General features: G+C 52.6%; 2 protein-coding genes across 4 annotated transcripts; both read left to right on the top strand.

The window, feature by feature from the left end:
- Positions 1-587: 587 nt before the first annotated feature.
- Positions 588-5,436, top strand: KRT13 (keratin 13, type I). Of its 2 annotated transcripts, XM_011929761.1 has the most exons (8): positions 588-1,365; positions 2,685-2,767; positions 2,987-3,143; positions 3,332-3,493; positions 3,619-3,744; positions 3,836-4,056; positions 4,675-4,700; positions 5,058-5,436. In XM_011929761.1, the coding sequence occupies exons 1-8, from the start codon at positions 883-885 to the stop codon at positions 5,162-5,164; spliced, it is 1,365 nt and encodes a 454-aa protein (XP_011785151.1). In that variant the 5' UTR covers positions 588-882; the 3' UTR covers positions 5,165-5,436. The 2 variants fall into 2 exon arrangements, with proteins under 2 accessions (XP_011785151.1, XP_011785152.1); XM_011929762.1 differs by lacking the exon at positions 4,675-4,700.
- Positions 5,437-13,327: 7,891 nt separating this feature from the next.
- Positions 13,328-19,740, top strand: KRT36 (keratin 36, type I). 2 transcript variants are annotated; one of them, XM_011929769.1, is made up of 8 exons: positions 13,328-13,552; positions 16,178-16,478; positions 17,164-17,246; positions 17,488-17,644; positions 18,150-18,311; positions 18,411-18,536; positions 18,715-18,935; positions 19,305-19,740. In XM_011929769.1, exons 1-8 carry the CDS (start codon positions 13,545-13,547, stop codon positions 19,498-19,500), a joined length of 1,254 nt encoding a protein of 417 aa, XP_011785159.1. In that variant the 5' UTR covers positions 13,328-13,544; the 3' UTR covers positions 19,501-19,740. The 2 variants fall into 2 exon arrangements, with proteins under 2 accessions (XP_011785159.1, XP_011785158.1); XM_011929768.1 differs by lacking the exon at positions 13,328-13,552 and having other exon boundaries at positions 16,020-16,478.
- Positions 19,741-24,070: the final 4,330 nt, after the last annotated feature.

A 24,070-nucleotide genomic window follows, 5' to 3' on the forward strand; every position in this document is an offset into this window, starting at 1 on the left:
ATTCTGCCCTTAAGGTTCATTTTCCTCAGGTGTAAATGGGGGCAACAGTAGGACCCTCCTCCTGGGGCTGCTGTGAAGGTTAAATGAGACGACGAGTATAAAGTAACTTCACCCGGTTCCTGCCTATGGTGAGGGCTCTGAGAATATTCGCTATGATAATGGACAGGGCCACTTCCTCTTTCCACGCCTGAGTTTCCACAGCTGTGTCTGATGGCCCCTAAGATTCCTCTGTCACTGTGACTTTTTCTGATGGCCTGGGAGGTATTTCTTTATCAGTCTAAATACTTTCAAGGCGGTTGATTCTATTGGACCAAGCCCAAAAGTTTGTCATCAGAGTTGCTAGGGCCCCTGGAGTAGAAGAAGTGCTAAGAGGAACCCAGGACATCCCAGTCAGAAGTTTTAGGTATAGAAAAAGGGAAGGTCGAGGGCTACGGTGATCTTGGAAAGCACAGAGCCCCTCTGCAGCCACCACTTTCCTTGCAGAAGCTCCTGGCAGGCCTCTGCATCTCAGGTCCCGTTCTAATGCCGGGTGGGGCTCAGAGCCTGCGGAGTGAGCTCCTTAAGTGGAGGTGAAACAGAATTCACTTGTCAAAAGGGCAGTCTCAGGCAGAATGCTGTCCCCTCTGAATCATTCCTTTTGTTAAGGATTAAAAAAAAGCCATCCCCAAAAGGCACAACCCACCCTGGAGAGAGCAGAGATAACTAAGCTTGTGGGAAACAGAAGTGCAGTTGGCACCAAGTCAGAGGGTGGGGAAGGGAGGAGAGAAGATATCCAGCCCCTATGGAGGTGTATAAAAGGTGTCCACTCTAGGGAAGAGCCACAGTCCTCAGCCCAGGCCAAGCAAGCTTCTGTCTGCACCTGCTCTCAATCCTGCTCTCACCATGAGCCTCCGCCTGCAGAGCTCCTCCGCCAGCTATGGAGGCGGTTTTGGGGGTGGCTCTTGCCAGCTGGGAGGAGGCCGCGGTGTCTCTAGCTGTTCAACTCGGTTTGTCTCCGGGGGATCAGCTGGAGGCTACGGAGGCGGTGTGAGCTGTGGCTTTGGTGGAGGGGCTGGTAGTGGCTTTGGAGGTGGCTATGGAGGTGGCTACGGAGGTGGCCTTGGAGGTGGCTTTGGTGGGGGTTTTGCTGGTGGCTTTGTTGACTTTGGTGCTTGCGATGGCGGCCTCCTCACTGGCAATGAGAAGATCACCATGCAGAACCTCAACGACCGCCTGGCTTCCTACCTGGAGAAGGTACGCGCCCTGGAGGAGGCCAACGCCAACCTGGAGGTGAAGATCCGTGACTGGCACCTGAAACAGAGCCCAGCTAGCCCTGAGCGGGACTACAGCCCCTACCACAAGACAATTGACGAGCTGCGGGACAAGGTGAGCCCTTGGAAGCTGAGGAGGGGTCCTCCATGCAGGGCAGAGCCTCCAAGGCCAAGAAACAGTGTTGTGGGGGACCAGGTGTGGATAAAATTCACATCCTTCTTGCAGGAGAAAAGCCTACTCTTTTACTACCAAGAGACTCTATCTCTGATGGACTTTCTCATGCCACAACTCCCCAAATACATTTTCTGTCGTTATTCATTTTTATGATTGTTATTCCTCATGTCAGTTTTTCTACTGCTTTCCAGACAGTTACGTTATTCATGAGTCGATCTCTATAATCCTAATCTACTGAGTTATCTGGAAACATGACAGGTTTAAAAGCCACTAAGAATGCGGGAAATCAACAGAGAAAGAGAGACATGTTCATTCATTGCCCTGGGAATAATTGTTTACTTTGTAGGGGACCCATTCAAACTGGTATTCTCAATTGGCGATGGCCAAATTGGGGGAGAGAGAGGCAGAGGCTTAGCCTGTGCTGAGCCTGGGTGCCCTTTGTCAAGCCCTGTCTGTTGTGCTGTGATATCAGCCTGTTGGAGCAGAAATCTACCAGCCTGGGCTGAGTCCCGGCCGTATGGAGTAGGCTTTCAGTGCTTTGGAATATAAATGTTTAGACAATAAATTCAAACGGATGGGAATATTTGTTGGATTTCCCCACCACTCAGCTGGGAGGTCAGCTCCAGCAAAGTGATTGTGAGATATGTGGCACCAAACCGAGTCCCTCCTGACTTTCAGGGGAGGGATCTCAAGACAGTGGTCTAGGGAGGGTGCTAGTCTGAGGCTGCTGAGACATGACGAACCAAAGATGTTTTCAGCAGGTTGTTCTTCAGAAATGCACTCCCTGCATCTTCCCCAGGGTACTCAGACATGGAATATTAAAGTGATAGAAATGACTGGAGGGGATGCAGCCACACCCCTCACTTTACAGAAGAGCAATGGAGGCCCAGAGGGAAATGCTTTGTCCCAGCTCACAGGACAGTTCAGAGGCAGAGCCCCATGGGAACCAGGTTCTGCCCATGTTTTCCCAGGCCACCTCCTCAAGCACATGGACCCCCCAGAGTAAGCTTGTCTAACCTGTGGCCGGTGGGCTGCATGTGGCCCAGGACGGCTTTGACTGAGGCCTAACACAAATTTGTAAGCTTTCTTCAAACGTTATGAGGTTTTTCTGCCAATTTCTTTTTAGCCCATCAGCTATTGTTAACGTTAGCGTATTTTACGTGTGGCCCAAGACAATTCTTCTTCTTCCAGTGTGGCCCAGGGAAGCCAACAGACTGGATATCCATGCCCTAGAGGTAACTTTCTTCTGCATTTTGTAGATCCTGACCGCCACTATCGAAAACAACCGGGTCATCCTGGAGATTGACAATGCCAGGCTGGCTGCGGATGACTTCAGGCTCAAGTGAGTTTTTTTTTTTCCCTCCTTCTCCTTTCCCAGGAGTCTCTTAGTTTAGACAAAAGCTCATCTGACCAATGACATTGGAGCATCCCAGGAGTGAAGGTCTAGAAGTATTGGAGTCCAGTGCAGGGGTGGAGGGAGTGTCTCATATCATTTATGTCTTGCTTTTGCAAAACACATTTCTTTCTTTCTTTCTTTTTTTTTTTTTTTTTTCTATTTTAGGTATGAGAACGAGCTGGCCCTGCGCCAGAGCGTGGAGGCCGACATCAACGGCCTGCGCCGGGTGCTGGATGAGCTCACCCTGGCCAAGACTGACCTGGAGATGCAGATCGAGAGCCTGAATGAGGAGCTGGCCTACATGAAGAAGAACCACGAGGAGGTGAGCGGGGAGTGCAGGCTGCCCTGGGCTGAGCCACCTCCAGTGAGAAGGAGGAGCCCTCCCCTGCAGCTGGACACAGTCCTCCACTGTAGGACCTGGAAACACTTTCCAGAACACTCTGCCAGCACTTAGAGCCAAGGAGAGGGAGGATGTGGAGCCTCACACATCTTCCTTTCCCACCCCCACAGGAGATGAAGGAATTCAGCAACCAGGTGGTCGGCCAGGTCAACGTGGAGATGGACGCCACCCCAGGCATTGACCTGACCCGCGTGCTGGCAGAGATGCGGGAGCAGTACGAGGCCATGGCAGAGAGGAACCGCCGGGATGCTGAGGAATGGTTCCACGCCAGGGTACCTGGCCCTCCCACCCCACATAGCCTTATCCCATATAGCCAGGGGAGCCAGGCAGACACAACCTCTCGGTCAGGCTGTTTGAGCTGAGCTTCCCCATCACCTTCTTCCTGCTTGCATTTCAGAGTGCAGAGCTGAACAAGGAGGTATCTACCAACACTGCCATGATTCAGACCAGCAAGACAGAGATCACGGAGCTCAGGCGTACGCTCCAGGGCCTGGAGATTGAGTTGCAGTCCCAGCTGAGCATGGTATGCCTGCGGCCTCCTGCCCAGTGGCCACCACCTCTAGGTTTCCCTCTGGCCTGGCTCCCCCGTAACTTCTTCTCTGTCGCTCCAACAGAAAGCCGGGCTGGAGAACACGGTGGCGGAGACGGAGTGCCGCTACGCCCTGCAGCTGCAGCAGATCCAGGGGCTCATCAGCAGCATCGAGGCCCAGCTGAGCGAGCTCCGCAGCGAGATGGAGTGCCAGAACCAGGAGTACAAGATGCTGCTGGACATCAAGACGCGGCTGGAGCAGGAGATCGCCACCTACCGCAGCCTGCTCGAGGGCCAGGACGCCAAGTAGGTCCTCTCTAGCCTCTTTCTTAGGATAGTGACTGCAGGACCTGTGGGTGTCAGAGCAGGCAGTGCCTTAGAGATCCACTCCCTCATGTCAGAGAGGAGACCCCTCACTGAGTTTATGGAACATTTCCTTGGTAGGCTGCAAGGTTAACACCTTTAAACTTTCGAATTCTGGCCTCTGAGTTTGACTGGAGGGAATAGAGACCGTGGAGGGAACATCTGATATTGGAAAAATATGAGCTTGGATTCAGTTCAGCTGAACAAAGCTATTACTATGGTGCTTTAACAGCCTTTAGACCCTTAGCAGAGATCAAGCCACCTTGTGGGCTCAGGGCTCAGGTGGAGGGTTGCGGGTTTGGGTGATCCAGAGGGAGGACAAACACCCTGAATCTTGTGGCTAATAATATCTCCCTTTGAGACCTCTCAGACAGACAGATAGACAGGCAAGACAGACAGGCACCTGATGCTGCTGCCTCTTGAGCTGGGGGCACAGCTAGGAGGCACTAGAGTCCAGCCCAGGAGCTCCAAATGATAAGCCGAGGCACTCCCCCAGAGGAACAGGTCAGCACCTGCCCTCAGTTACCCTCTGCTCATGGCCACCTCTCTCCTCTCTCCCAGGATGACTGGTGTCCCTTCCTCAGCAGGTAAGGGAACAGCCCCATGGTGTGGGGGGAGGCGGAGTTAGGCTCCTGTTCACGGCCCCAATGAGGGTGGGAGCTGGTGGGGAGGGAGGGAGCCAGTGCTGGGCTCCCCAGTGTAGGGAGGGGGAGAGCTGGGGTGGAAGTGGTCATTTGCTCATTGATTTTCCTTTTGAAATTGATGGCTCTGCCCGATACAGCTATTGGGCTGTCTTGGCAAGAGCCATCTTTGGGGACAATAAAGAGTCCCCATCCACGAACCACCTGACTAATGAGGACTTTGTGAGCCCTCCTGGGGGGTCCTGCCCTGGCCCTGAGGTCCGTCTCCTCCGGCCTGAGTGTCTTTTGTCTCCTGTTTCCAAGGAAGCGTCAGCCCCCGTAGCACCTCTGTTACCACGACTTCCAGTGCCTCTGTGACCACCACCTCTAATGCCTCTGGCCGCCGCACTTCTGATGTCCGTAGGCCTTAAATCTGCCTGGCGTCCCCTCCCTCTGTCTTCAGCACCCAGAGGAGGAGAGAGCTGGCAGTTCCCTGCAGGAGAGAGGAGGGGCTGCTGGACCCAAGGCTCAATCCCTCTGCTTTCAGGACCCCACATCCTGACTCTCTCCTGAGGATGGGCCCTCTGCTCTTCTCTTCCCGTTGGATCTCTCTCCTCTCTGACCTGGATACTCTTTGTTTCTCAACTTCTCTACCCCAAAGAAACAATAATTCAATAAAGTTTCCTGCCTTTCTGCAAACATATTTTTGAGTCTGGCCTGGTTTCTGAGGTGGCCCCTGCTAGGGCCCTGGTTTAGGGGGTGAGGGGGACACAGCTGGGCGGAGCAGCTAATCCAGACAAGGACAGGCCTAGGGAGCTTTCTATCTAGGAAGGACAGACACAGGCCCATGGGCCATCTGAGCACACAGGCACAACAACAGCAAACACAGAGGACACAGGCAGCTCACAGACGATGGTGTCCAGCAGACATGGACAGACGGAACACACCAGAGGCAGCGCAGGGGCACGTGAGCCAGTTCAACAGCCTGGCAGATGAGGATGTTCAGTGAGAACAGCAGCGATGCACTGATACTGGAGTCAAGGGTGGGGGAAATGTGGGCGTCAAGTACAGAGGCCTCTGGGGCAGGCTGCAAGGGGCTGGTGAAGGGGTGATCTGGGGAGAAGGAAGTCCAGGCCCCACCTGCTGCCTCCCTGCTTCCTGCAGAGAGTGTTTCTTCTCAGGCAAATGGCTCCCTGTTGGCCTGAGGCATCCACTCCTAATATCCTCCCTGGCCCACCGCTAGGTCCTGCCACTCCCAACCACTTCTGGGACCAGCTCTCTGGCCGGCCAAAGGGGCAGAAAAGAACCTGGCCCCTTTTCTCTGCACTCCCCGCTCTCCCCCTGCCCCTGTGGCTGCCCTTGCTCTGATTTGCAGCCTCCTCTTGCTCTGCTCACTCCTTACACGTTGACTCGCCCCCTGGATTCTGGTGTGGGTGTTCTTCTCTTTTTCCTCTTCACTGTCCCTGTGGGTCATCCAGGACATGCCCATGGTTACAGTTGCCCATATGTTCTGATAACGCCCAAACTTGAATCTCCACTGAGGTCCCTCCCAGTCTCAGACTCCCATCGCCAACTGTGAGCTGGACATCACCTCCTTCAATCCACCCATGCAAAAGAGCGCCCATCATCCTCCTAGATCTGGTCCTTCCTTGCCCTTTATCCTGGAGAACCTGGAAAGCTGAGCCAGGAGCCCGGATCCTGGCCTTGTCTCTCTCCCTCACCCCCTTCACAAGGCTTCCCATGGACACTACATTAGTCATAGCGTCCTTTCTTGTCCTAACTATGGGCATGTGGCCACAGCCTCCTCGCTGGCCTCCCTGCCTCCATGCTCCACACTCCAGCAGGGGCGATTACTGGAAACCGAGTCTTCTTCCCAGCTTAGAGACACCCCAACCGCTCCCTGCTGGTCACCGAGGAAAGCCTAGACTCCTCGCCCGCCTCCGGGTCCTGGTGGTGCAGCTTCTTCTGGCCTCTCCCCAGCTATGGCTCTTACACTAGTCTCCCTCACCCACCTCAAATTCCTGCCACCCCAAACTGCCCTCGAGGAAGCAGGCAGGTTGCTGGGCATCCTGGGGGTTTTGTTCAATGAGAGACCTGCATCTGACCCAGCCTTCCTCTCTCCTTTCTCTCCACACTCCTGTCTTGGTTTTATTGGAGACTCCCAATTTTTATTCAAAATTCAGATGAGATGGACACCCCCTCCTCTGCAGCACCTGGCTGAGGTGGGGCATAGTTGGGTGTTCACATGTGTGTGCCCATCTGTCCTAGCACTGACAGTGTGCTCTAAGCGGCAGGGCTGTGCCTTCCTCAAAGGGGGGTCTGTCATCCAATGGAGTGCAGGTGGGCTCCGTCAGTGCTGATGAAAGGCAGAGATGAATGAACAAACTGGGGAAACGCCCCTCCAGTGCCATTTGATTTTTGTCATGGGGCTTAAGGCAGAGGGTAGATGGAGTTCCGGCACCCTGGCCATCTGCCCCCTTCCTCTGGCACCGTCCTCATATTCCCTCCCCTCCCCTCTGCTGCTCCCTGTGTGGTTGATTCTCCCCCTTCCTTGTCTTCCTTCTCATCCCCCACCTCAAGCCTGGGTATGGGCCGCATGCAGTTGTCTTATTCACACAGCGGTTGCTCAGACATGCCTGGCACAGCTTGCTGAACCAGCAGAAAGGTGTCCACCCTCCACCATTCCAAATCCCACCCCAGACCCCGGCACCCGCACTACAGAACAAGGTGGGGCTCGGCTCAAGTTCACGTGCCTGGAACGGTGCCAGGAGCTAAGGCATCAAAGAGAAACAGGACATGCCCTCGCTCCTGGCACCTTTTAAGGTTTTTGGTAACCTATTTGGTCAGCAGCTATCTATTGAGTGACGGCTGTATACCAGGCACTGTGTGGGGTCCCGGAGAAAGAGAGGCAGATGAAAGGAAGCCTCTGTCTTCAAGGAGTCCACAGGTCAACAGGAAGGTAGGAGGAGACACCCACACCAATCAACTGTCACAGTCTTCACAACTCTGCTCGGGTTTCATTGTTTGCTCTAGGTCTTCTCTGGTCTTCCCCACCGATCCCAGCAAGACCCTGTACTGTCAGCAATGACTGGACTGCAATGTTCATAGAGCCTAGAGCCACAGGGACCTGATTTGCATTTGTAATCCTGGGCAAGTTACTCAACCTTCCTGGCCTCACTTCCTCATCTGCTAAGTCTTCCTTCCTCATAGGTTAAAGTCCAAGTGCTCAGAACAGTCACTGGTGCACAGTAAGTGCTCAGTAAACAAGATACCGCTGGTCATGATCTTTCTGGTTCTCTTTTCTAAGCTATGCGTTCCTTCTGGGTAGGGCCAATTTCCTCGCCAGTCTCATCCTCATACCTAGAATGTTATAAGGGCTGAATGGAGAAATGAGGGAATAAATAGATACAAGCCACGGGAAACGAAAGTTGTTAGTAAGCATTGTACAGAGGGCACAGGAGTCCCTACCCTAGACTGAGAGAGGGAGCTGGGGTCTCAACGCTGAACTACCCTGGCTGCTCCAAGGCACCACGGGGTCTAGATCCCAGGGCTTACAGGGCCTGGAGTAGCCTCTCTTCCTCAGACCCGGGGCAAGGCTATTTAGGGCAGCCCTCTCATTCTCTGAGCTAGTTTTGCAGAACATGGTGGGGGGTGAGGGTAGTTGTCCATGGGAGCAGTGATATGAGCTGCACTCTAGGCCCAGTGGGGACTCTGGCCTGGGAACCAGGGAGGACACTGAGAAGCTGGGCCCCATCTGGGGACCTCTGTGGTCCCATCAGGAATCCTGGGGAAGCTCAGAGGGCAGGCCAAGAGCAGGTGTTTCTGCCAAAGCTACTGCAGGAGCCTTCCCGAGTTGGGAATAGAAGGTGGTCATCTTGGCTCTATGGTCAGAAGGGTGGGAGAGGCAGTGGACGGTGAATCCACCTCATTCTCTCTGGGACTCAACTCTTTATCAGGTGTGGGCAGCCATTCAAACGAGGGCAGATTTATCAGGCCTGCTGGGTTGACCTTCCCAGGGTTGACCTACGTGCCACGCCCATGCCAGTCTCACACCGATGCTTCCCACTGCTGTGGCTATGAGGAAACAGCCCCTTTGCAGTGGCATCTGGCTAATCTCCATGCCAATGATTGTTTGTGAATGAGGCCATGTCAGCACAAGAGATGCCGGAATGAAAGAGATAACGGAAAGGGGGACACAGTAGCATATTCTTTATTCTCATCCTTTCTTTCATTTCATCTTTACAGCAATCCCATGAATTGACACAGCTGTGCCCATGTTACACATGGAAAGACTGAGGTCTGGACAGGGTCAAAGACCTGCCCAGCGGGAGACCTGGGACCTGTGGTTCCAATGTGCTTTCCAAGACTGGAGCTGGTCCTTGGCCAAGGGTCAAGCCTTCAGCTCCAGGAATCTGGGGGAAAAGCGAGGCTCTCTCCCAGATTCCAAAGCCTAGGGGATGAAGGAATCAAGCCTGCGATATTCCTGGGGTGTCTTGGTGCCTCAGAGCCACGTCAGGCTCTGGAGGGAGGAGGGCAGCGGGTGGCCCACACAGGTGGAGAGACATGGCACTGTCCTTTGACACCTGGCACTTCAGCCACTTCCTACTCACTCTGAGCAGCAGGCACCTCCCTCTCTTCCAGGCTCCACCCTGGGGAATGAGCCAGGTTGCTGCCCTCCTCAATGCGGTGGCTATCCTGCTCGGGCCCTGCAGAGGGCAGGCTCACCCCAGAAAGTAGGGCAGTGCCTCGATGGCCACGTGCTGGGACACAGGGTGGAGGGGGTGGCCCCTAGACCCAGTCCTGGCTGGGCCTGGTCTCAACATGGGGCCCCAGCTGGGCCCTTGACAAGCAGGCTGTGGCTGCAGGCACGTTCTAGGCCTGAGACCCCCTTGGTGCCTATTCCCCCTGTGTGTTGGGTGATAGCTTTGAGGATCCATAGTACATCCTGAGTCCCAGCCAAGGGAAGCCCTAGGGGAGGATTAGGAAGGAAGTCATAGCAGGGGGTGCAGCGTGATGGGTGTGATGGACTTTTCCAGCGTATTTTTTTTTTTTTTTTGAGATGGAGTTTTGCTCTGTCACCCAGGCTGGAGTGCAGTGGCATGATCTCTGCTCACTGCAACCTCTGCCTCCTGGATTCAAGCAATTCTCCTGCCTCAGCCTCCCAACTAGCTGGGATTACAGACATGTGCCACCATGCTCAGCTAATTTTTGTATTTTTACTAGAGACAGGGTTTCACCATGTTGGCCAGACTGGTCTCGAACTCCTGACCTCAGGTGATCCACCTGCCTCGGCCTCTCAGACTGCTGGGATTACAGACGTGAGCCACTGCCCCTGGCTACTTCCAGCTTTTCTTATTCAGCTGTGGGGGCCCTTCCTTCCTCCCTGCCTGGGTCACGGATTCTGAGGGGCTGCCCGGGGACCTGCCCTCTTTTGGATGGTGTCCCTGGGACTGTTGGTAGCTGGAGCGAAGCAGAATATGTGGTTTGCGTCCCTTTGAGCAGCTCCTCTGGGGGCTCCGAAAGAGCTGGACACACTTCACACCCTCCATCCTCTTGCAGAGTTTGAGAGAAAATAAGCAGGTAGCAGGTGTTGCTGAGACTTGCACAGGCACCTGTTGAGGGTGGGTATTTGGGGGACTTGGCTAAGAACGGGTATCCCTTTTTATGAACAGTCATAATGACTGTGGCTTCTTTCATCCAAGGATCTCAGACCAGTTTGAAAGTAAAATCCACAGTGTCAGGCATGGTAAATTACAGTCCGGAGCCCGCAGTCTGGTTTGTAGACACGCTTTTGTTAGTAGGAAGAGACTCAAATCAATTGCATGCTGGGCCCTGTAAATGCAGACTACAAGTCCAATCAAACAGGGTGTTTGGAAAATTCACTTTATGGTTCAGCTAAGTGATACTTGAATCAAGGGGACGCTAGACACTGAGGTACCAGCTCTTTTCTCCCAGTGGGCCTGGCCGTGCATCTCCCACAATCACAGCTTCTCCAAACACACCAGGGAGAGAAAGGACGCTCCGAAATGCTCCAACCATAAAAGTGGGGTGGGGGAGTTAGGGACTCAGTGGGTCTGAGCAGGAGACTGTGGACTCTTCCAGATGGGAGCTGGCAGACAGTGCAGCTGTGCAGGGAGAGCTGGCCCCAGGGGAGAAGGCGGTGGGCCCTGAGATGTGGAAGGCTGAGCTTGGCCACAAAAGGACCAGAGAGGTATGGCTTAAGGCTGGGGTGAGGGTGGCTCTCTGGGTATCTACCATAGCAAAAGCAGCTTGTAGCAGAACCTTGAAGTCCTGGGCAAGTGCAAAAACCACACCCCAGGGGGAGAGAAAATACTTTTGTATTTTGGGGGAGAAGAGATTTCTAGAGTAACTCTGGGCCTTGTCAAGTAGGACTTTGAAGGCCTGATGAAGGTCAAGGCCTGATGGGGGCATAGGACCAGGCCAGGAACAGTAGGTTGGGAAACTGGACCCATGCTTCTCATAGGGCCCTAGCGTCTCAGGAGGAGCCACAGCGCAGGACCAGGACCAACGCTGTGGAAGGGCAGCCAGGCAGTGGAGGGGACCTCCTTCACTACTGAGTGCATGTTCAGATTGTCTTGAGCCTGGTGAGGCTGGGTGATAGCAGTGGGCAGGCAGACATTTGGGGCACAGGCTTTGGGGTGGGAAATGGAGCGGAGGGAGACTTGCCAAATCTTGTCCAGGAAGGTCTGAGTCATCCTGCTGAAGGCAGCTGCCATCAGGGTGGAATGTCACTGAGGTGGCCAGGATGGGAGGCAGGATAATTCAGCCTCTGCATCTCCCAGTACTGCTTGGACTTGGGAGGGCAAGAATGACAGCCACTGAGAGCAGGGTGTGGCAGGACAGGAAGACACGATTCTCCAAGGGAAGCCCTCTATGCCTGACCCTGAAAACAGCCAGCTATGGTGACAGGCCACAAGGGAAGGAGGGAAGGAACAGCTGCATTTGTTTGGCCAAGCTTCTCAACCAGCGATGTTTCCTTACTGAGGGTTTCAGACACAGGATACCCAGTTAGATCAGAATTGCAGGTAAACAACAACAACAACAACAACAAGAACACACACACACACACACACTCTATAAGTGTGCTCCTAATACCACATTTAAAAAATTTGCTAAATCTGGCAATGCTCTTTTTACCAGGTCTGTGAATGGCCCTTAGTTTTCTACCATCAAAACTGAATAAACAAGACTTTTCCTGGAGTTTTTGGAAAAATTACATTGGTGGCTAGAAAGGTCTTAATTGTAGGGTTTCCCCCTTCTGTAAGGCTTTCTTCAACTTTGTGTACCTGTTGTTGCATGTCTGCACTAGAATCTAACCTAAGCTGACAGTGGATTTGGCACGAGCTGTTGATGGGGTTATTTGACATAGAATATATAGAATCCTGCATCTCAGGGGAGGGGACAGGGCTCCCAGGTGCTTTGTCACTTGAATGTATTCTTTGTTCCAAGGAAAATTCAGTTGTGTGGAGGAAATGAGGATGAATTGTGGGTCTCCCAGGGTCCTGGGTGACCGCTGGGTGCTGGGTGAATCTGAAGAGGTTAAAACATGGAATGAACACTTCTCAGGTGCCTCTTCTGGTGGGAAATTCTGTAGGATCTGGGTGTATGGACCTTAAGGGTGGAAGAGGCAGTAGGAGAACACCAGAAAGATGGAGCTGAAACCAGCAGGCTGCTCTAACAGAGACAACCATCGGCCTTCTGCAGAGATCTTATTCTTGTCGGTACCCATTTCTGGTTGGCCTGGCTACCTCAGAGGCTGCTGTCTGGTTTGTTTCCTTCACTATCTTTGGGGCCTTTGGGTGGTGGTGACCAGCATGTTCTGACCAAAACCCAGAGAAGCATAAAAGGAGATACTCTGCTTGAATAACTCACTCCCTCCTTGGGCACACTGTGACAGCAATGCCTTGGGCACAGGAGGGACTATTCAGAGCTGGGCAGAAGGAGACTTGGGCTTGATATTTTGGGTCTTTGCCCATGTGGAACCTTGGTTTTCAGATTGAAGTTCATTTCAGGGTGCAGACTTCTTTCTACCAAAGGAGGGGCCAGAAACTCAGGAGTTGATGCTGAACTTGGTGGCCTTTCAAGATGGGCTTGGGGAAAGACCAGGATGCTTTCTGTTCCTATGGCAGCATTCCCCTTCTTCCCCCTGGCCCCACGCTGGGATCATGGTGGACAGGGCGTCCTGTCAGCACTGCAGCCTGCAGGTGGGGTGAGAGCTTTTGGAAGCTTCTAGAGTAAGGGTCAGAGGCCATATGGAGACTCCTAGCTGAGGGGACTGCTGCAGCTTTGGACACAATCCCAGACCATGCTCTTTGAGCAGCTGTCTTTTCTCAGACAGCTGGGTTAGGCCTCTGAATTAGTATTCCATTAAACAGGGCAAGTGGTTTGTGCCCTGGAAACAGCACTGGACTGGGGTTCTGACTATATGGGTACTAAGAGCAGTTTCAGTCTCTTAAATCTGTGAAATGACTTCCTGTTTATCAAGCCCCTTTGGATGTAGTTCTCACAATCCCGTGATTGTGGTGTTATGACCTCCACAGACATACTGTGAAAGCTGAGGCTTAGAGGGATGGAGCAGCTTGAACTTAGTTCTTGCTGAGTCCAGGCTCAGGGCCCTTCTCTTGTGTGCGGAGGGGGTTGGCTGTGCAGTCAACAATAAGGAAAAGGGCAGGACACTGAGGGCAGCTGAAAGACTTTCTCTTTTGACAAGCTGGTCCCCTGCTCCAGGGAAGGTACATTCCTTTCCCCACAACCCTAGAGGCACCTCTCTGGTCCACAGTGGCCCTCTTGATGCTCAGGTGAGAATGATGGGGACATCTGGACACTCAGATCAGTAGACTTCTTGCTTATTCAGTTGTCCTGAGAGAAACCTAGAATCAGCTTCAGATATGGATCATACAGTACAGGGGTTAAAACAAAAAAGAAAATGAGAATATTAACTTCAGATGCCTACCAGCCAGAGATCCTGAACAGAGAAGAGCTGTGCAAAGGGCTTGGTGAGGGCTGACCTCGGGCCCATTTTGCAGGACAAGCACGCTGTGTCACAAACAAGGTAAACAGAGGCATGGGTGTATTGAGGACTTGCCTGAGTGGGCCCAACAGAGACAGCCAGACTCCACACTAGTTGTCCCAGAAAATGAAGTGGGGGGTGCTTAGGGGAGGTTGGGTCAGAGCCCCAGTCTTGGTCCTGATAGTCCAGTGGTTCTCATCTAGGGGTGGTGTTGTCCACTGACCCCCAACTTGGGGGACGTTTGGCAATGTCTGTAGACAGTTTTGGTTGTCAACACTAGGGCGGGGGTGGCTACCGGCATCTGGTGGTAGAATCAAGGGACACTGTCAAACATTTTACAATGCACAGGAGAGCCCCAAACAATAAAGAATGACGTGGTGCAAAGGGCTGAGTTAGGGAAACCCCATGGCAATCCAGTCCTAGGCCCTCCCAGGAGAACTGGGGAGATTGGGTGGCTGTGAGGAAGCCATGGCTGGGGCAGCGGGTGCTCTGGAGGGCTGATGCTGTGCTCTTGCTCCCAGAGGGGCTGCACAGGGGCCCACTGCCAGCTGCTCCTGGACATCTTGTCAAGGTGTCCACCTTGCTGGGAGAGGCGTGTTCACCACAGCCAATCCTCCCTGGATAATTTCAGAGAGAAGCTTATAAAATATTTTAAGAGGCTGGCAAATTACAACCTTAGAAGCACATAAATGCTTCCATAAATGCCAGCTTTGCAAACCAAGCGTGTGTGGGGGCAGAGTGAGCAGGTTGCCCAAGCCTTGGGAAAGTCCATGTTTCAAGGCGGAAGACCCAGGTTTATCTTTGGTCCCTAATTCTCAGGTTCTTTTCTCTTGGCTTGCTTAACTATCTGGCAGTATTTAGCTTTTTTCTTTGTATTCCTCCTCTGTCCAAAGAATCTGCCATTGGCCAGTTCTGTGACCTGTTAAGGGACCAGGAGAGTCAGAGCAGGTTGTTCTAGGGTCCTGATTCTACCCATGAGGTTCAAAAAGCTGACGGCCACAAAGGACACTGCCCTCCAGCTCTGTCCAGTGATCCAAGCACGCAGATTCCATAATAGCCAGAGTCTGTGATGATGTGTTCATTGACTGAGGGACTGGCTATGAGGCACACTGCCCTGCTGTGCCCGGTGGGCAGACAGACCATTCTCAGCAGTGCCATGTGAGTGCTCACACTTATGAACCTTTGCTGGTCACAGCCATAAACCATCATCAAAGACTGTCAACCTAACCGAACCTAACCTAACCTAACCTAACCTAACCTAACCTAACCTAACCTAACCTAACCTAACCTAACCTAACCAACCAACACCTCTGCAGGACCCAGTGGATTGCAAAACACTTTCATTTCTTGTTCGATCCTCCTCATATCTGTGTGAAGCAGGTGGGACAGAATGACGACCTCTACTGTTCTGATGAAAACACTGAGGTTCCCAGGGAGGAAGTGGTCCCCTGTATCACAGGGCAAATTAGTAGCAGAGCCAGGATTTGAACTAGGTCTCTTGTCCCTAAATTCTGGGTACCCAGACTTGACCCCAGTTGTGTGGGGAAGCAATGGGGCAAGGAAGTAGGATTTGGTGTCAGAGAGCCCTGGTTTCAGACCCATGCTCTGCCAGTCACTTCCTGTTCACCCTGAGCAAGCTATCAAACCATTCAGAGCCCCAGTTTCCACACTGGTAAAAATGAAGATAAAATCAGCCACCTCCTAGGATTGTTATGAGGTGTAATGAAGTAACAATGAGCCTGGTACATCACAGGTGCTCCCTGAATTTTAGTTCCTTTGCTCCCTTTTACCATCCCAGCAGCCCAGGCAGGGGTGAGCAGCTATGAGGCATGGCAGCAGTGGGTGGGGGTGACAAGGGACAGATGAGGTTCCCCAGGGGAAGGGAGATGGAGAGAGCAGGAAACAAATGTCATTCGTGCAGCCCCTCCCAATTTATGGGATCTGGTGCAGAGACTCTTTGAAGAGGCAATAAAACTCATATTCTGCTAGGAAATGACAACAGTGGAGAGTCCTGACTTAGCAAACCAAATTCAACAATTTGATTTTTTTTTTTACAAGGCATGGGGTTCTGGATGGGTAGCAAAAATCACACTCTAATGAGATTAGCTTTCTGGGATAGGAATAGGCTTTCCCAAGAGCAAGAGATGTGTACCATGCCAACACCCCATGGAGAGTGTATATAAATGCTCCACAGAGGCCTTGAGAGTCCAGAACCTGAGCTCCTTGCTAAGCTGCAACCTTCCTCTACTAGCACCATGGCCACCCAGACCTGCACCCCGACCTTCTCCACTGGGTCTGTCAAGGGCCTCTGTGGCACAGCAGGCGGCATCTCTCGGGTGTCCTCCATCCGCTCTGTGGGCTCCTGCAGGGTCCCCAGTCTTGCCGGTGCCGCGGGGTACATCTCTTCTGCTAGGTCGGGCCTCTCTGGCCTTGGGAGTTGCTTGCCTGGCTCTTACCTGTCTTCTGGGTGCCACTCCTCTGGCTTTGTGGGGAGCGGGGGCTGGTTCTGCGAGGGCTCCTTCAATGGCAGCGAGAAGGAGACCATGCAGTTCCTGAATGACCGCCTGGCCAACTACCTGGAGAAGGTGCGTCAGCTGGAGCGGGAGAACGCGGAGCTGGAGAGCCGCATCCGAGAGTGGTACGAGTCTCAGATCCCATACATCTGCCCAGACTACCAGTCCTACTTCAAGACCATCGAAGATTTCCAGCAGAAGGTGAGGGAGACCTGGCCCCTCTCCAGCTGAGCAGCCCAACTCTTAGGAGGCGTCTGTCTCATTCCAGGGCCTTTCCAGATGGGACAGTAACTTTTAGGGAATTCTGGTAGGGCAAATTTTCTCTCTAGGACTTTGGTTTACTGGGGGACCCAGGCTTCTCTGCTGGTCTCTTGCTTGTACCTTGTTGCCAGCCATTCCTCACCCCTGTTCCCTTGCTGAAGGAAGGGAAGGAAGATGTACCAAGCCCCTACTGGATACAGCTGGATACAGCACTGTGCTTGACACTTTCCTATTCCCTGACTTATTTATTCTTCATCTTGGAGAGATTGGTATTACTGGACCCATCTAACAGATGTGGAAGTTAAATTTTGAGGGGTTCAGCAACTTGCTCAAGATCACACAGCCTGAGTGTTAGATGCAGAACCTGAACTCAGGTCTGCCTCACCCTGGTGTATCTCGCTGTGCCACTGAAGGCTACAGGTGCCAGGACTGATGGCCACTGACATCCTTGGGATGCCCCTGTGGGGTGGATGCTCCCCTAACACCTGGGGTGTGGCTCAGGGCTGGAAATGCTGAAGGTGCTGGTGGTACATAGTAGCGTAGCCTCTGTGAGCTGAGCTATCCCCCTACCTGCCCCTACACTGCTGGGCCTCCTGTAGCTCATGGGAAACCTCTCATTCCTCAGATCCTGCTGACTAAGTCTGAGAATGCCAGGCTGGTCCTGCAGATTGATAATGCCAAGCTGGCCGCTGACGACTTCCGGACCAAGTGAGTGGGCCAGATCAGGGAAGGTTTGCCATGCCACTTCCTTGCCTCTGTCCCCTGCCTTTGGGAGCTGGTGAAGCGAGAATAAGGTTGGATGGGAAAATGCGGCATGAGCCCCGGACCTCAGGGAAAAGGACCATCATGCTCCTGAACCATCAGCCACTGCAGCAGGACAGTAGGGCAGGGGGCCCTGCTGGTGTGTGGTTTCCTTTGCTGCAGACTTGGCAGGGTTCTGTGTGTGCAGGTACGAGACAGAGCTGTCCCTGCGGCAGCTAGTGGAGGCCGACATCAACAGCCTGCGTAGGATCCTGGATGAGCTGACCCTGTGCAAGGCTGACCTGGAGGCTCACGTGGAGTCCCTGAAGGAGGAGCTGATGTGCCTCAAGAAGAACCACGAGGAGGTGAGGCTGGTGCCACGTGACCTCCCGTTGTTTCCCATCCAGCTTAGGGAGCCAATGCTGGGCCTTGGGCTTTCTGTGTGGCAGGAACTATACAAAGCCCTTGCATTTCATTCTCATTTCATTTCATCCTTACAATAATCCCAAGAGTTATAAACTGTTACAAGCTCCAGTTTACAGATGAGAAAACTTAGGCACAAAGAGGTTAAGTTGCTTGTCTAAGGTCATAGAGGGTCTACACTTTTGCCCATAATACTAAATTTCTATTTGGCCTCTAGTGCCTGATAACAGCAGTTTAATTTGCCTAGGGTTTGTACCATCTCACAAATATCCCACAGAAGGAGGTAGGTAAATATGGACAGGGAGACCACGGATCAGAGAGATTTAAGTATCCTGTCTAATGCTATGCGGCTGGTGACTGAGGGAAGAGGGTTTGAATTTAGGTCAGTGAAACCTGTAATCCAGCATCCTTTTCACAGCTTCATGCTATCTTACCTCCTCACTACAGGAAGTCAGTGTGCTCCGTTGTCAACTTGGGGATCGACTGAATGTGGAGGTGGACGCTGCTCCCCCAGTGGATCTCAACAAGATCCTGGAGGATATGAGATGCCAGTACGAGGCACTGGTGGAGAATAACCTCAGAGATGTGGAGGCCTGGTTCAACACCCAGGTGGGGCCGGGGTGCCCTGGGACCACAGGCTCCTGGGCTGGGGTTACCCTTGGAAGTGGCTTGGTTTGACCATGCTCTGGGCCCTCGCATGTGTTTCAGACCGAGGAGCTGAACCAGCAGGTGGTGTCCAGCTCGGAGCAGCTGCAGTGCTGCCAGACGGAGATCATAGAGCTGAGACGCACGGTCAACACCCTGGAGATTGAGCTGCAGGCCCAGCACAGCATGGTGAGTGGCCCCTGCCTGCGTGGCTGGCCATGGCCTGCCACAGGTCCCCGATGCATCAGCCTCAGCTTGCAGGCTCTCATGGGGTGTGATCACAGGCCACAGGCAGATGTCCAGGACTGTGGGTTTCTGGGGTACAGGATTCCTCCCCATGGGCAGCTCTTCCTCTTTCCCATTGCAGAGGAATTCCTTGGAATCCACCCTGGCGGAAACTGAGGCCCGCTACAGCTCCCAGCTGGCCCAGATGCAGTGCCTGATCAGCAACGTGGAGGCCCAGCTGTCTGAGATCCGCTGTGACCTGGAGCGGCAGAACCAGGAGTACCAGGTGCTATTGGACGTCAAGGCTCGGCTGGAGGGCGAGATCGCTACCTACCGTCGCCTGCTGGAGGGAGAGGACTGCAAGTGAGTGAGCTGGGGGAGGGCTTGACTGAACCTCAGTGCCATGTGGAGGGCGTCAAACCCAGAAGTGGTTGTCACCCAGATGAAGGGGACTAAACCAAAGCCCCTTGAGATTCTCCATCTAGTCCCAGGCGTTGGTCATGCGCAGCGGGAGAATCCAATCCAACACACGCTGCGTGTTTTCTGCCATCTTTTTTGATTGGCAGTTTCTGCTCTTAATTCCTGCAGCTCAGTCTTCTCACCCTTGGGAAATTCAGGGCACTGAGATGGTCTGAGGCCACCTGTCTCGCTTGATCCTCTAGATCTGTTTAACACGAATCTCAGCCCAGTACTCCGATGCCAAATGCACCGTGCATGATTTTGTTTCCTCAGGCTTCCTCCCCCACCTTGTGCCATGGCATGCAAGCCTGCTATTAGAGTTCCTTCTGTCCCCCTGGTGCCCTGTGCCCCTGCTGTGCCCTGCACCTCGGCTCCCCAGGTTGGCACTCAGATCCGCACCATCACCGAGGAGATCAGAGATGGGAAAGTCATCTCCTCCAGGGAGCACCTGCAGTCCCACCTGCTGTGACAGCCCACTTGGTCCACCAGGGCAGGGCCCCGACCACAGGAAGGAGGACACCCCTGTGGCTTCTGGCTGCTTAACGACCCTGCCCTTCCCTAGAGGGGTCCCCCTACGCTTAGCAGGTTTTTCTACTAAAAATACTCCCCGTATTGTGTTTCTGGACTTAACTGTGCTTTTATGCCATGCAAAACTGGTTTCCTGGAAATTTACCCAATAAAGTGTGTTCTCCTGGCATAGCAAACTCAACCCTGGCTGACTCTGTTGATGCTCATGTGCTCGTATGGTTCATGGGGGTGTTTGATCAGGGGCTGCAGTATAGTTGTGGGGTTTGCATTTAGGTCTCTCTTCTCGGGCTCTGAGTGGAAGGCGGTGGCAGGGTGATTTCAAGTATTTAATAACAAAGATGCCTAAGGACCTGGCCAATGAGAACAGACACTGACCCAGTCTGGATGGGTGCTGGCCATAGCTCTCAGCTTGGCCCTACCAGTGACCAGACATCTACTCACAATGCCTACCCCAGAAGACGCAAAGGCTCCCGAGCCAGTCCTCCTTCGTAGCCCGACCTGGATTCGGTGGCTATCTCTCTTTTACTTTCAGCTTCTCCTCTCTTGCCTGGCTCCTGTCACCCTGCTCCCTGATACTGGGGATGGTTCAGGAGAGTAGGTCCCAGGAACAAGCAGAGAGGGCCAAACTCTAGGCAGTCAGCCTGAGCCAGCCACGCCGGGGCAGGCAGTCAGGGAGAGCAGGGAGGTGAAGGTGGAGGGCAGGTAAATCTATGTACCAACAAGACACATAGGGCTGAACTGAAGGGTGTCCAGTCTTCACTTAAGAAAACAGGCCCAGAGAGGGCAGTGACTTGTCCCAGGCCACAGAGCAGTGAGTGGCAGAGACCTGCCTATCACCCGGCTATTCTGACCCTGACTCTGGAGCTCTTCTCAGTAGTTTCTCTCTCTCTCTGTCTCTGTCTCTGTCTCTCTCTCTCTCTTCCCCGCTCCCCCTCTCTTGCACTCACTCTCCTCTGGGTTCTCCTCTGGGTCATGGTCAAGACCTTCACAACCTGGCTCTGCCTCATGTCATCTGCTATTTGCTGCTAAACGGGACTCTTCAGTCACTTGCTGAGCAAGCCAGAGGTGCAGCAAACACATATCAGACCCCAGGAGAAGACATGCATAGGAAGCATCAGAGCATCCTGCACTGAGCCCGACTCTGCCGCTCTGTGGTACATGCCTGATTATGTCATGAGACCTATCTGGTCTCAGCAGGTTCATCTGTGAAATGGGGCTGCCGGGAAGCTCCAATGAGACAGTGTGTGTGTAGCTTCCAAAAAGTGGTAGCTGTCAGTGTTGCTCTTACTACAAATGCAGAGTCCCTGGCCTCAGAGTGTCAAACAGGAACCCCCACTGCGAGGGCCAAGCTCTTTGCTTTGTATCTGTCAGGATGCTACAGTGGGGGCTGTGCTGCCAGCAGTGTCCTTGGAGCTGGACAGTGAACCCAAAGGCGTCAGCCTCAGAGGATGCACCTGGCTTTGGGCAGGGGGGGCAGTTGGCATTGTTCTGTCATCTGCCCTGCCTCTTGCCCCTCACTACTCCACTCATGCTCTGGGGCCTCAGGTCTACACCCCTGCCTCTGGCCTGAGGCTGGAGTCTGTGCGGAAACAGACAGGGGTCCTTTGTGCAGAAACAGGCAGGAGTCCAGGAATGGACCGAGTCTCCGGGAAACCGCTGAGCTGCCTTGTCACTGTGGATGGACCACACAGGGCGTGACCTGACAAGTAATCACGTCATCAGCATCTTGCATTGTACAGTGCTTTCCCTTTTTATGATCACTCTGCAGTTTACAGGGCACACTCACAGCCTCATCTGATGCACACGATCAGCCCTGTGTGGCTGTGAGCTCTTTATTTATGCATCCTTGCCTGGCTTTTAATTACATTAATTAATTACATTGTCCAGAGCATCTGTATCAGTTAGAAAACACCTCCTATCTCAACCTCACACATACTCTTCGCTGAGTTGCAATTGAAATCACTGACCGATGTGCAAACCAGAATTCAACAGTGTTGTGGCGGTAGATGGCGACTGGTCTAAAGTCACACAGCACGTGGCTGACTTAGGAGCCTTCTCAGGTCTTTGGGCTCCTATTTCATTGATATTAAGAGAGAAATAATAGAAAACATTCAATAAAATTTCCCCAGAGCTAATATGATGTTTTATTTCAAGGTGGTCTGGTTTTTCTGACCTTTTTTGTACTTTCCAGATATGCTATCTGACTGTCTTTCTCATTTACACATATACATCAATTAATCAATGAAGAGATAACAATGGAACATGGCATACATAGCCAATCCAATCTTAAGGCTCAGGCCTATCTAGGAAGGAGCAGGGGTGGCAGAGTGGCTGGAACAAAGACTGGATAACAGGCACAGTTCCCAAGGAGCTCACGCCCAGCTGTGGAGACACCTCGCCCCCACATTCCCAGCAAGTGCACTGGGATAGCAGGAGCAGGTGTGGGCAGGGTTTCAGTTTTGGGGATAGACGAGAAATCACTGAGGGCTGGGATGACCAGGAAAGGTTTTAGGGCAGATTTGGATTTGATGGGCAGAAAAAGGAGGAAGGAGGGCAAAGGGCATTTTAGGGCTATATTTAGTGTATCCATGGAATGATCTGGGGACAACCTGGACCGCATCTGAGCAGAGTGCAAGGATCCTGTCAGGAAAGTTACTAGGAATGTGCTAAACAATATTAGTTCTTGCTGATAAGGGGTTCTAGATAATTATTTCATTTAAGAAAAGAATGCTAAAAAGGAACAGAAATAGACCAGACCAATTTACAAAATACCTTAAAACAGCTTGAAAAATATTACATATATATTTTATAAAGTTATCTAAAAATCTTATCAATAATTTTTTAGCCACACCTTTAGCACTAAATTGGCTTATGGGATCCGTCTGCCTTGGGCGGAATGGCTCTTGGCCCAGAAAACACTTTGTTCTTGGCCAAAGGGGCTGATTAGTCTGGACAGGTGCTGCTCACCTACACAGAGATGCCTGATCCCTTTCCATCTCTGAGTCTCAGTTTCCTCTTTTTTTATAAAAGTAGGAATAGTAGGGCGGGCACGGTGGCTCATGCCTGTAATCCCAGCACTTTGGGAGGCCAAGGCAGGCGGTTCACAAGGTCAGGAGACTGAGACCACCCTGGCTAACACGGTAAAACCCCGTCTCTACTAAAAATACAAAAATTTAGCCAGGATGTTGGCGGGCACCTGTAGTCCCAGCTACTCGGGAGGCTGAGGCAGGAGAATGGCATAAACCCGGGAGGTAGAGCTTGCAGTGAGCCGAGATGGTGCCACTGCACTCCAGCCAGGGCAACAGAGTGAGACCCTGTCTCAAAAAAAAAAAAAAAGTAGGAATGGTAAGACTGACTGTTTTCCTTTCCCCGCTCCCTACTCTCTTTTGTTTCCTTCCATTCTTTCTTTCCTTTCTTAACACAATTCACCACGGGAAAATCACTTAATTAATTAATTCATAGACATCTAGAAGCCCAGCACTGTGCTTAACACTACAGAGATTTCAAAAAAAAGTACAAGGTCAATCCTTGCCCCCATGCTTACAGTCTCCCTGGGAAAATAGGGCTGAAACACAAGACAATCAGATGTCAGTCAATTGGAGGCCAGGAAATCCACTGACAGTCACGGCCTTGGGCACTCAGAGCTGGGAGGGCACAGCAGGGCTGGAGCAGGGCCCAGGCTCCAGAGGGAAGGCCTGACCAGGACTGGGCCCTTAGAGGCAGTGGGGTGGGCCTGCGGTTTGGAGCTGGAAGCCCTGGGCTTTAGCCTCACTAGGAAGCCTGGGTGGACCTTGGTTAAGCCATTTTCCACTTTGACCATTGGCTCCCTCTGCAGGAGTCAGCATCTTTCTATCCACGACTGTGTTGCACAGTGTGTGTGGGTCTTAAAGAAGACAGCATGTCTTGAACAGTTGTACAGATGCTTGTTTAGCTGTGATCTGGGACAGGCTCCTGCAACAGTCCAAGCCTCCTCTATTTAATGGGCTATTGGTGATGCCAGTCTCATGAAGTTGTGTGAGAACTGAATAAGAGAATGCATAGAGACAGATTAGCGTGGGGGCTGGTGGGTACTAAATGCTCAGTGAATGATGGTTGCTATCATCAGCCGGGTTGTTGATAGGGCTGTGTGAAAAGAACTCCAATTCAGGCAGCCAGAAGGAAGGGCTTCTCCATTTCTCAACCAGGACTGGGGAAGACACGCCCTCCTAGATGTCATCATGGGCAGCTGTCCAATTAACTGACCTCTAGGCATTGTGGCTAGAAGTTAGGCTCTATAACCTGGGCAGACTTCCTGGCAAGGGAAAGAGTAGGGAAGTGTCCATCAGGGCTCTGCAGTATCTAGGGTGACGAGCTACCCCATTTTGCCCAGGACTGAGGGTTCCCCGGCATATGGAACTTTCGGAACTAAAGCCAGAAAATGCCTGAGGAAACCAAGAAAATTGGTCACCCTAGTCATATTTTCTGGGCCAATTCGAGAGCTTTTTGTGTCTCCCTGGCCGCAAGACCCTTGC

This window comes from Colobus angolensis, unplaced genomic scaffold, assembly GCF_000951035.1.
Source record: "Colobus angolensis palliatus isolate OR3802 unplaced genomic scaffold, Cang.pa_1.0 Scaffold83, whole genome shotgun sequence".
Classification (NCBI taxonomy): Eukaryota; Metazoa; Chordata; class Mammalia; order Primates; family Cercopithecidae; genus Colobus; species Colobus angolensis.

Coding starts and splice junctions, on each gene's coding strand:
- KRT13 (XM_011929761.1), top strand. CDS start 883: ATGAGCCTCCGCCTGCAGAGCTCCTCCGCCAGCTATGGAGGCGGTTTT. Junction 1,366..2,684: donor TTGACGAGCTGCGGGACAAG/GTGAGCCCTTGG, acceptor TGCATTTTGTAG/ATCCTGACCGCCACTATCGA. Junction 3,745..3,835: donor TGCAGTCCCAGCTGAGCATG/GTATGCCTGCGG, acceptor TCGCTCCAACAG/AAAGCCGGGCTGGAGAACAC.
- KRT36 (XM_011929768.1), top strand. CDS start 16,020: ATGGCCACCCAGACCTGCACCCCGACCTTCTCCACTGGGTCTGTCAAG. Junction 18,312..18,410: donor AGGCCTGGTTCAACACCCAG/GTGGGGCCGGGG, acceptor CATGTGTTTCAG/ACCGAGGAGCTGAACCAGCA. Junction 18,537..18,714: donor TGCAGGCCCAGCACAGCATG/GTGAGTGGCCCC, acceptor TTCCCATTGCAG/AGGAATTCCTTGGAATCCAC.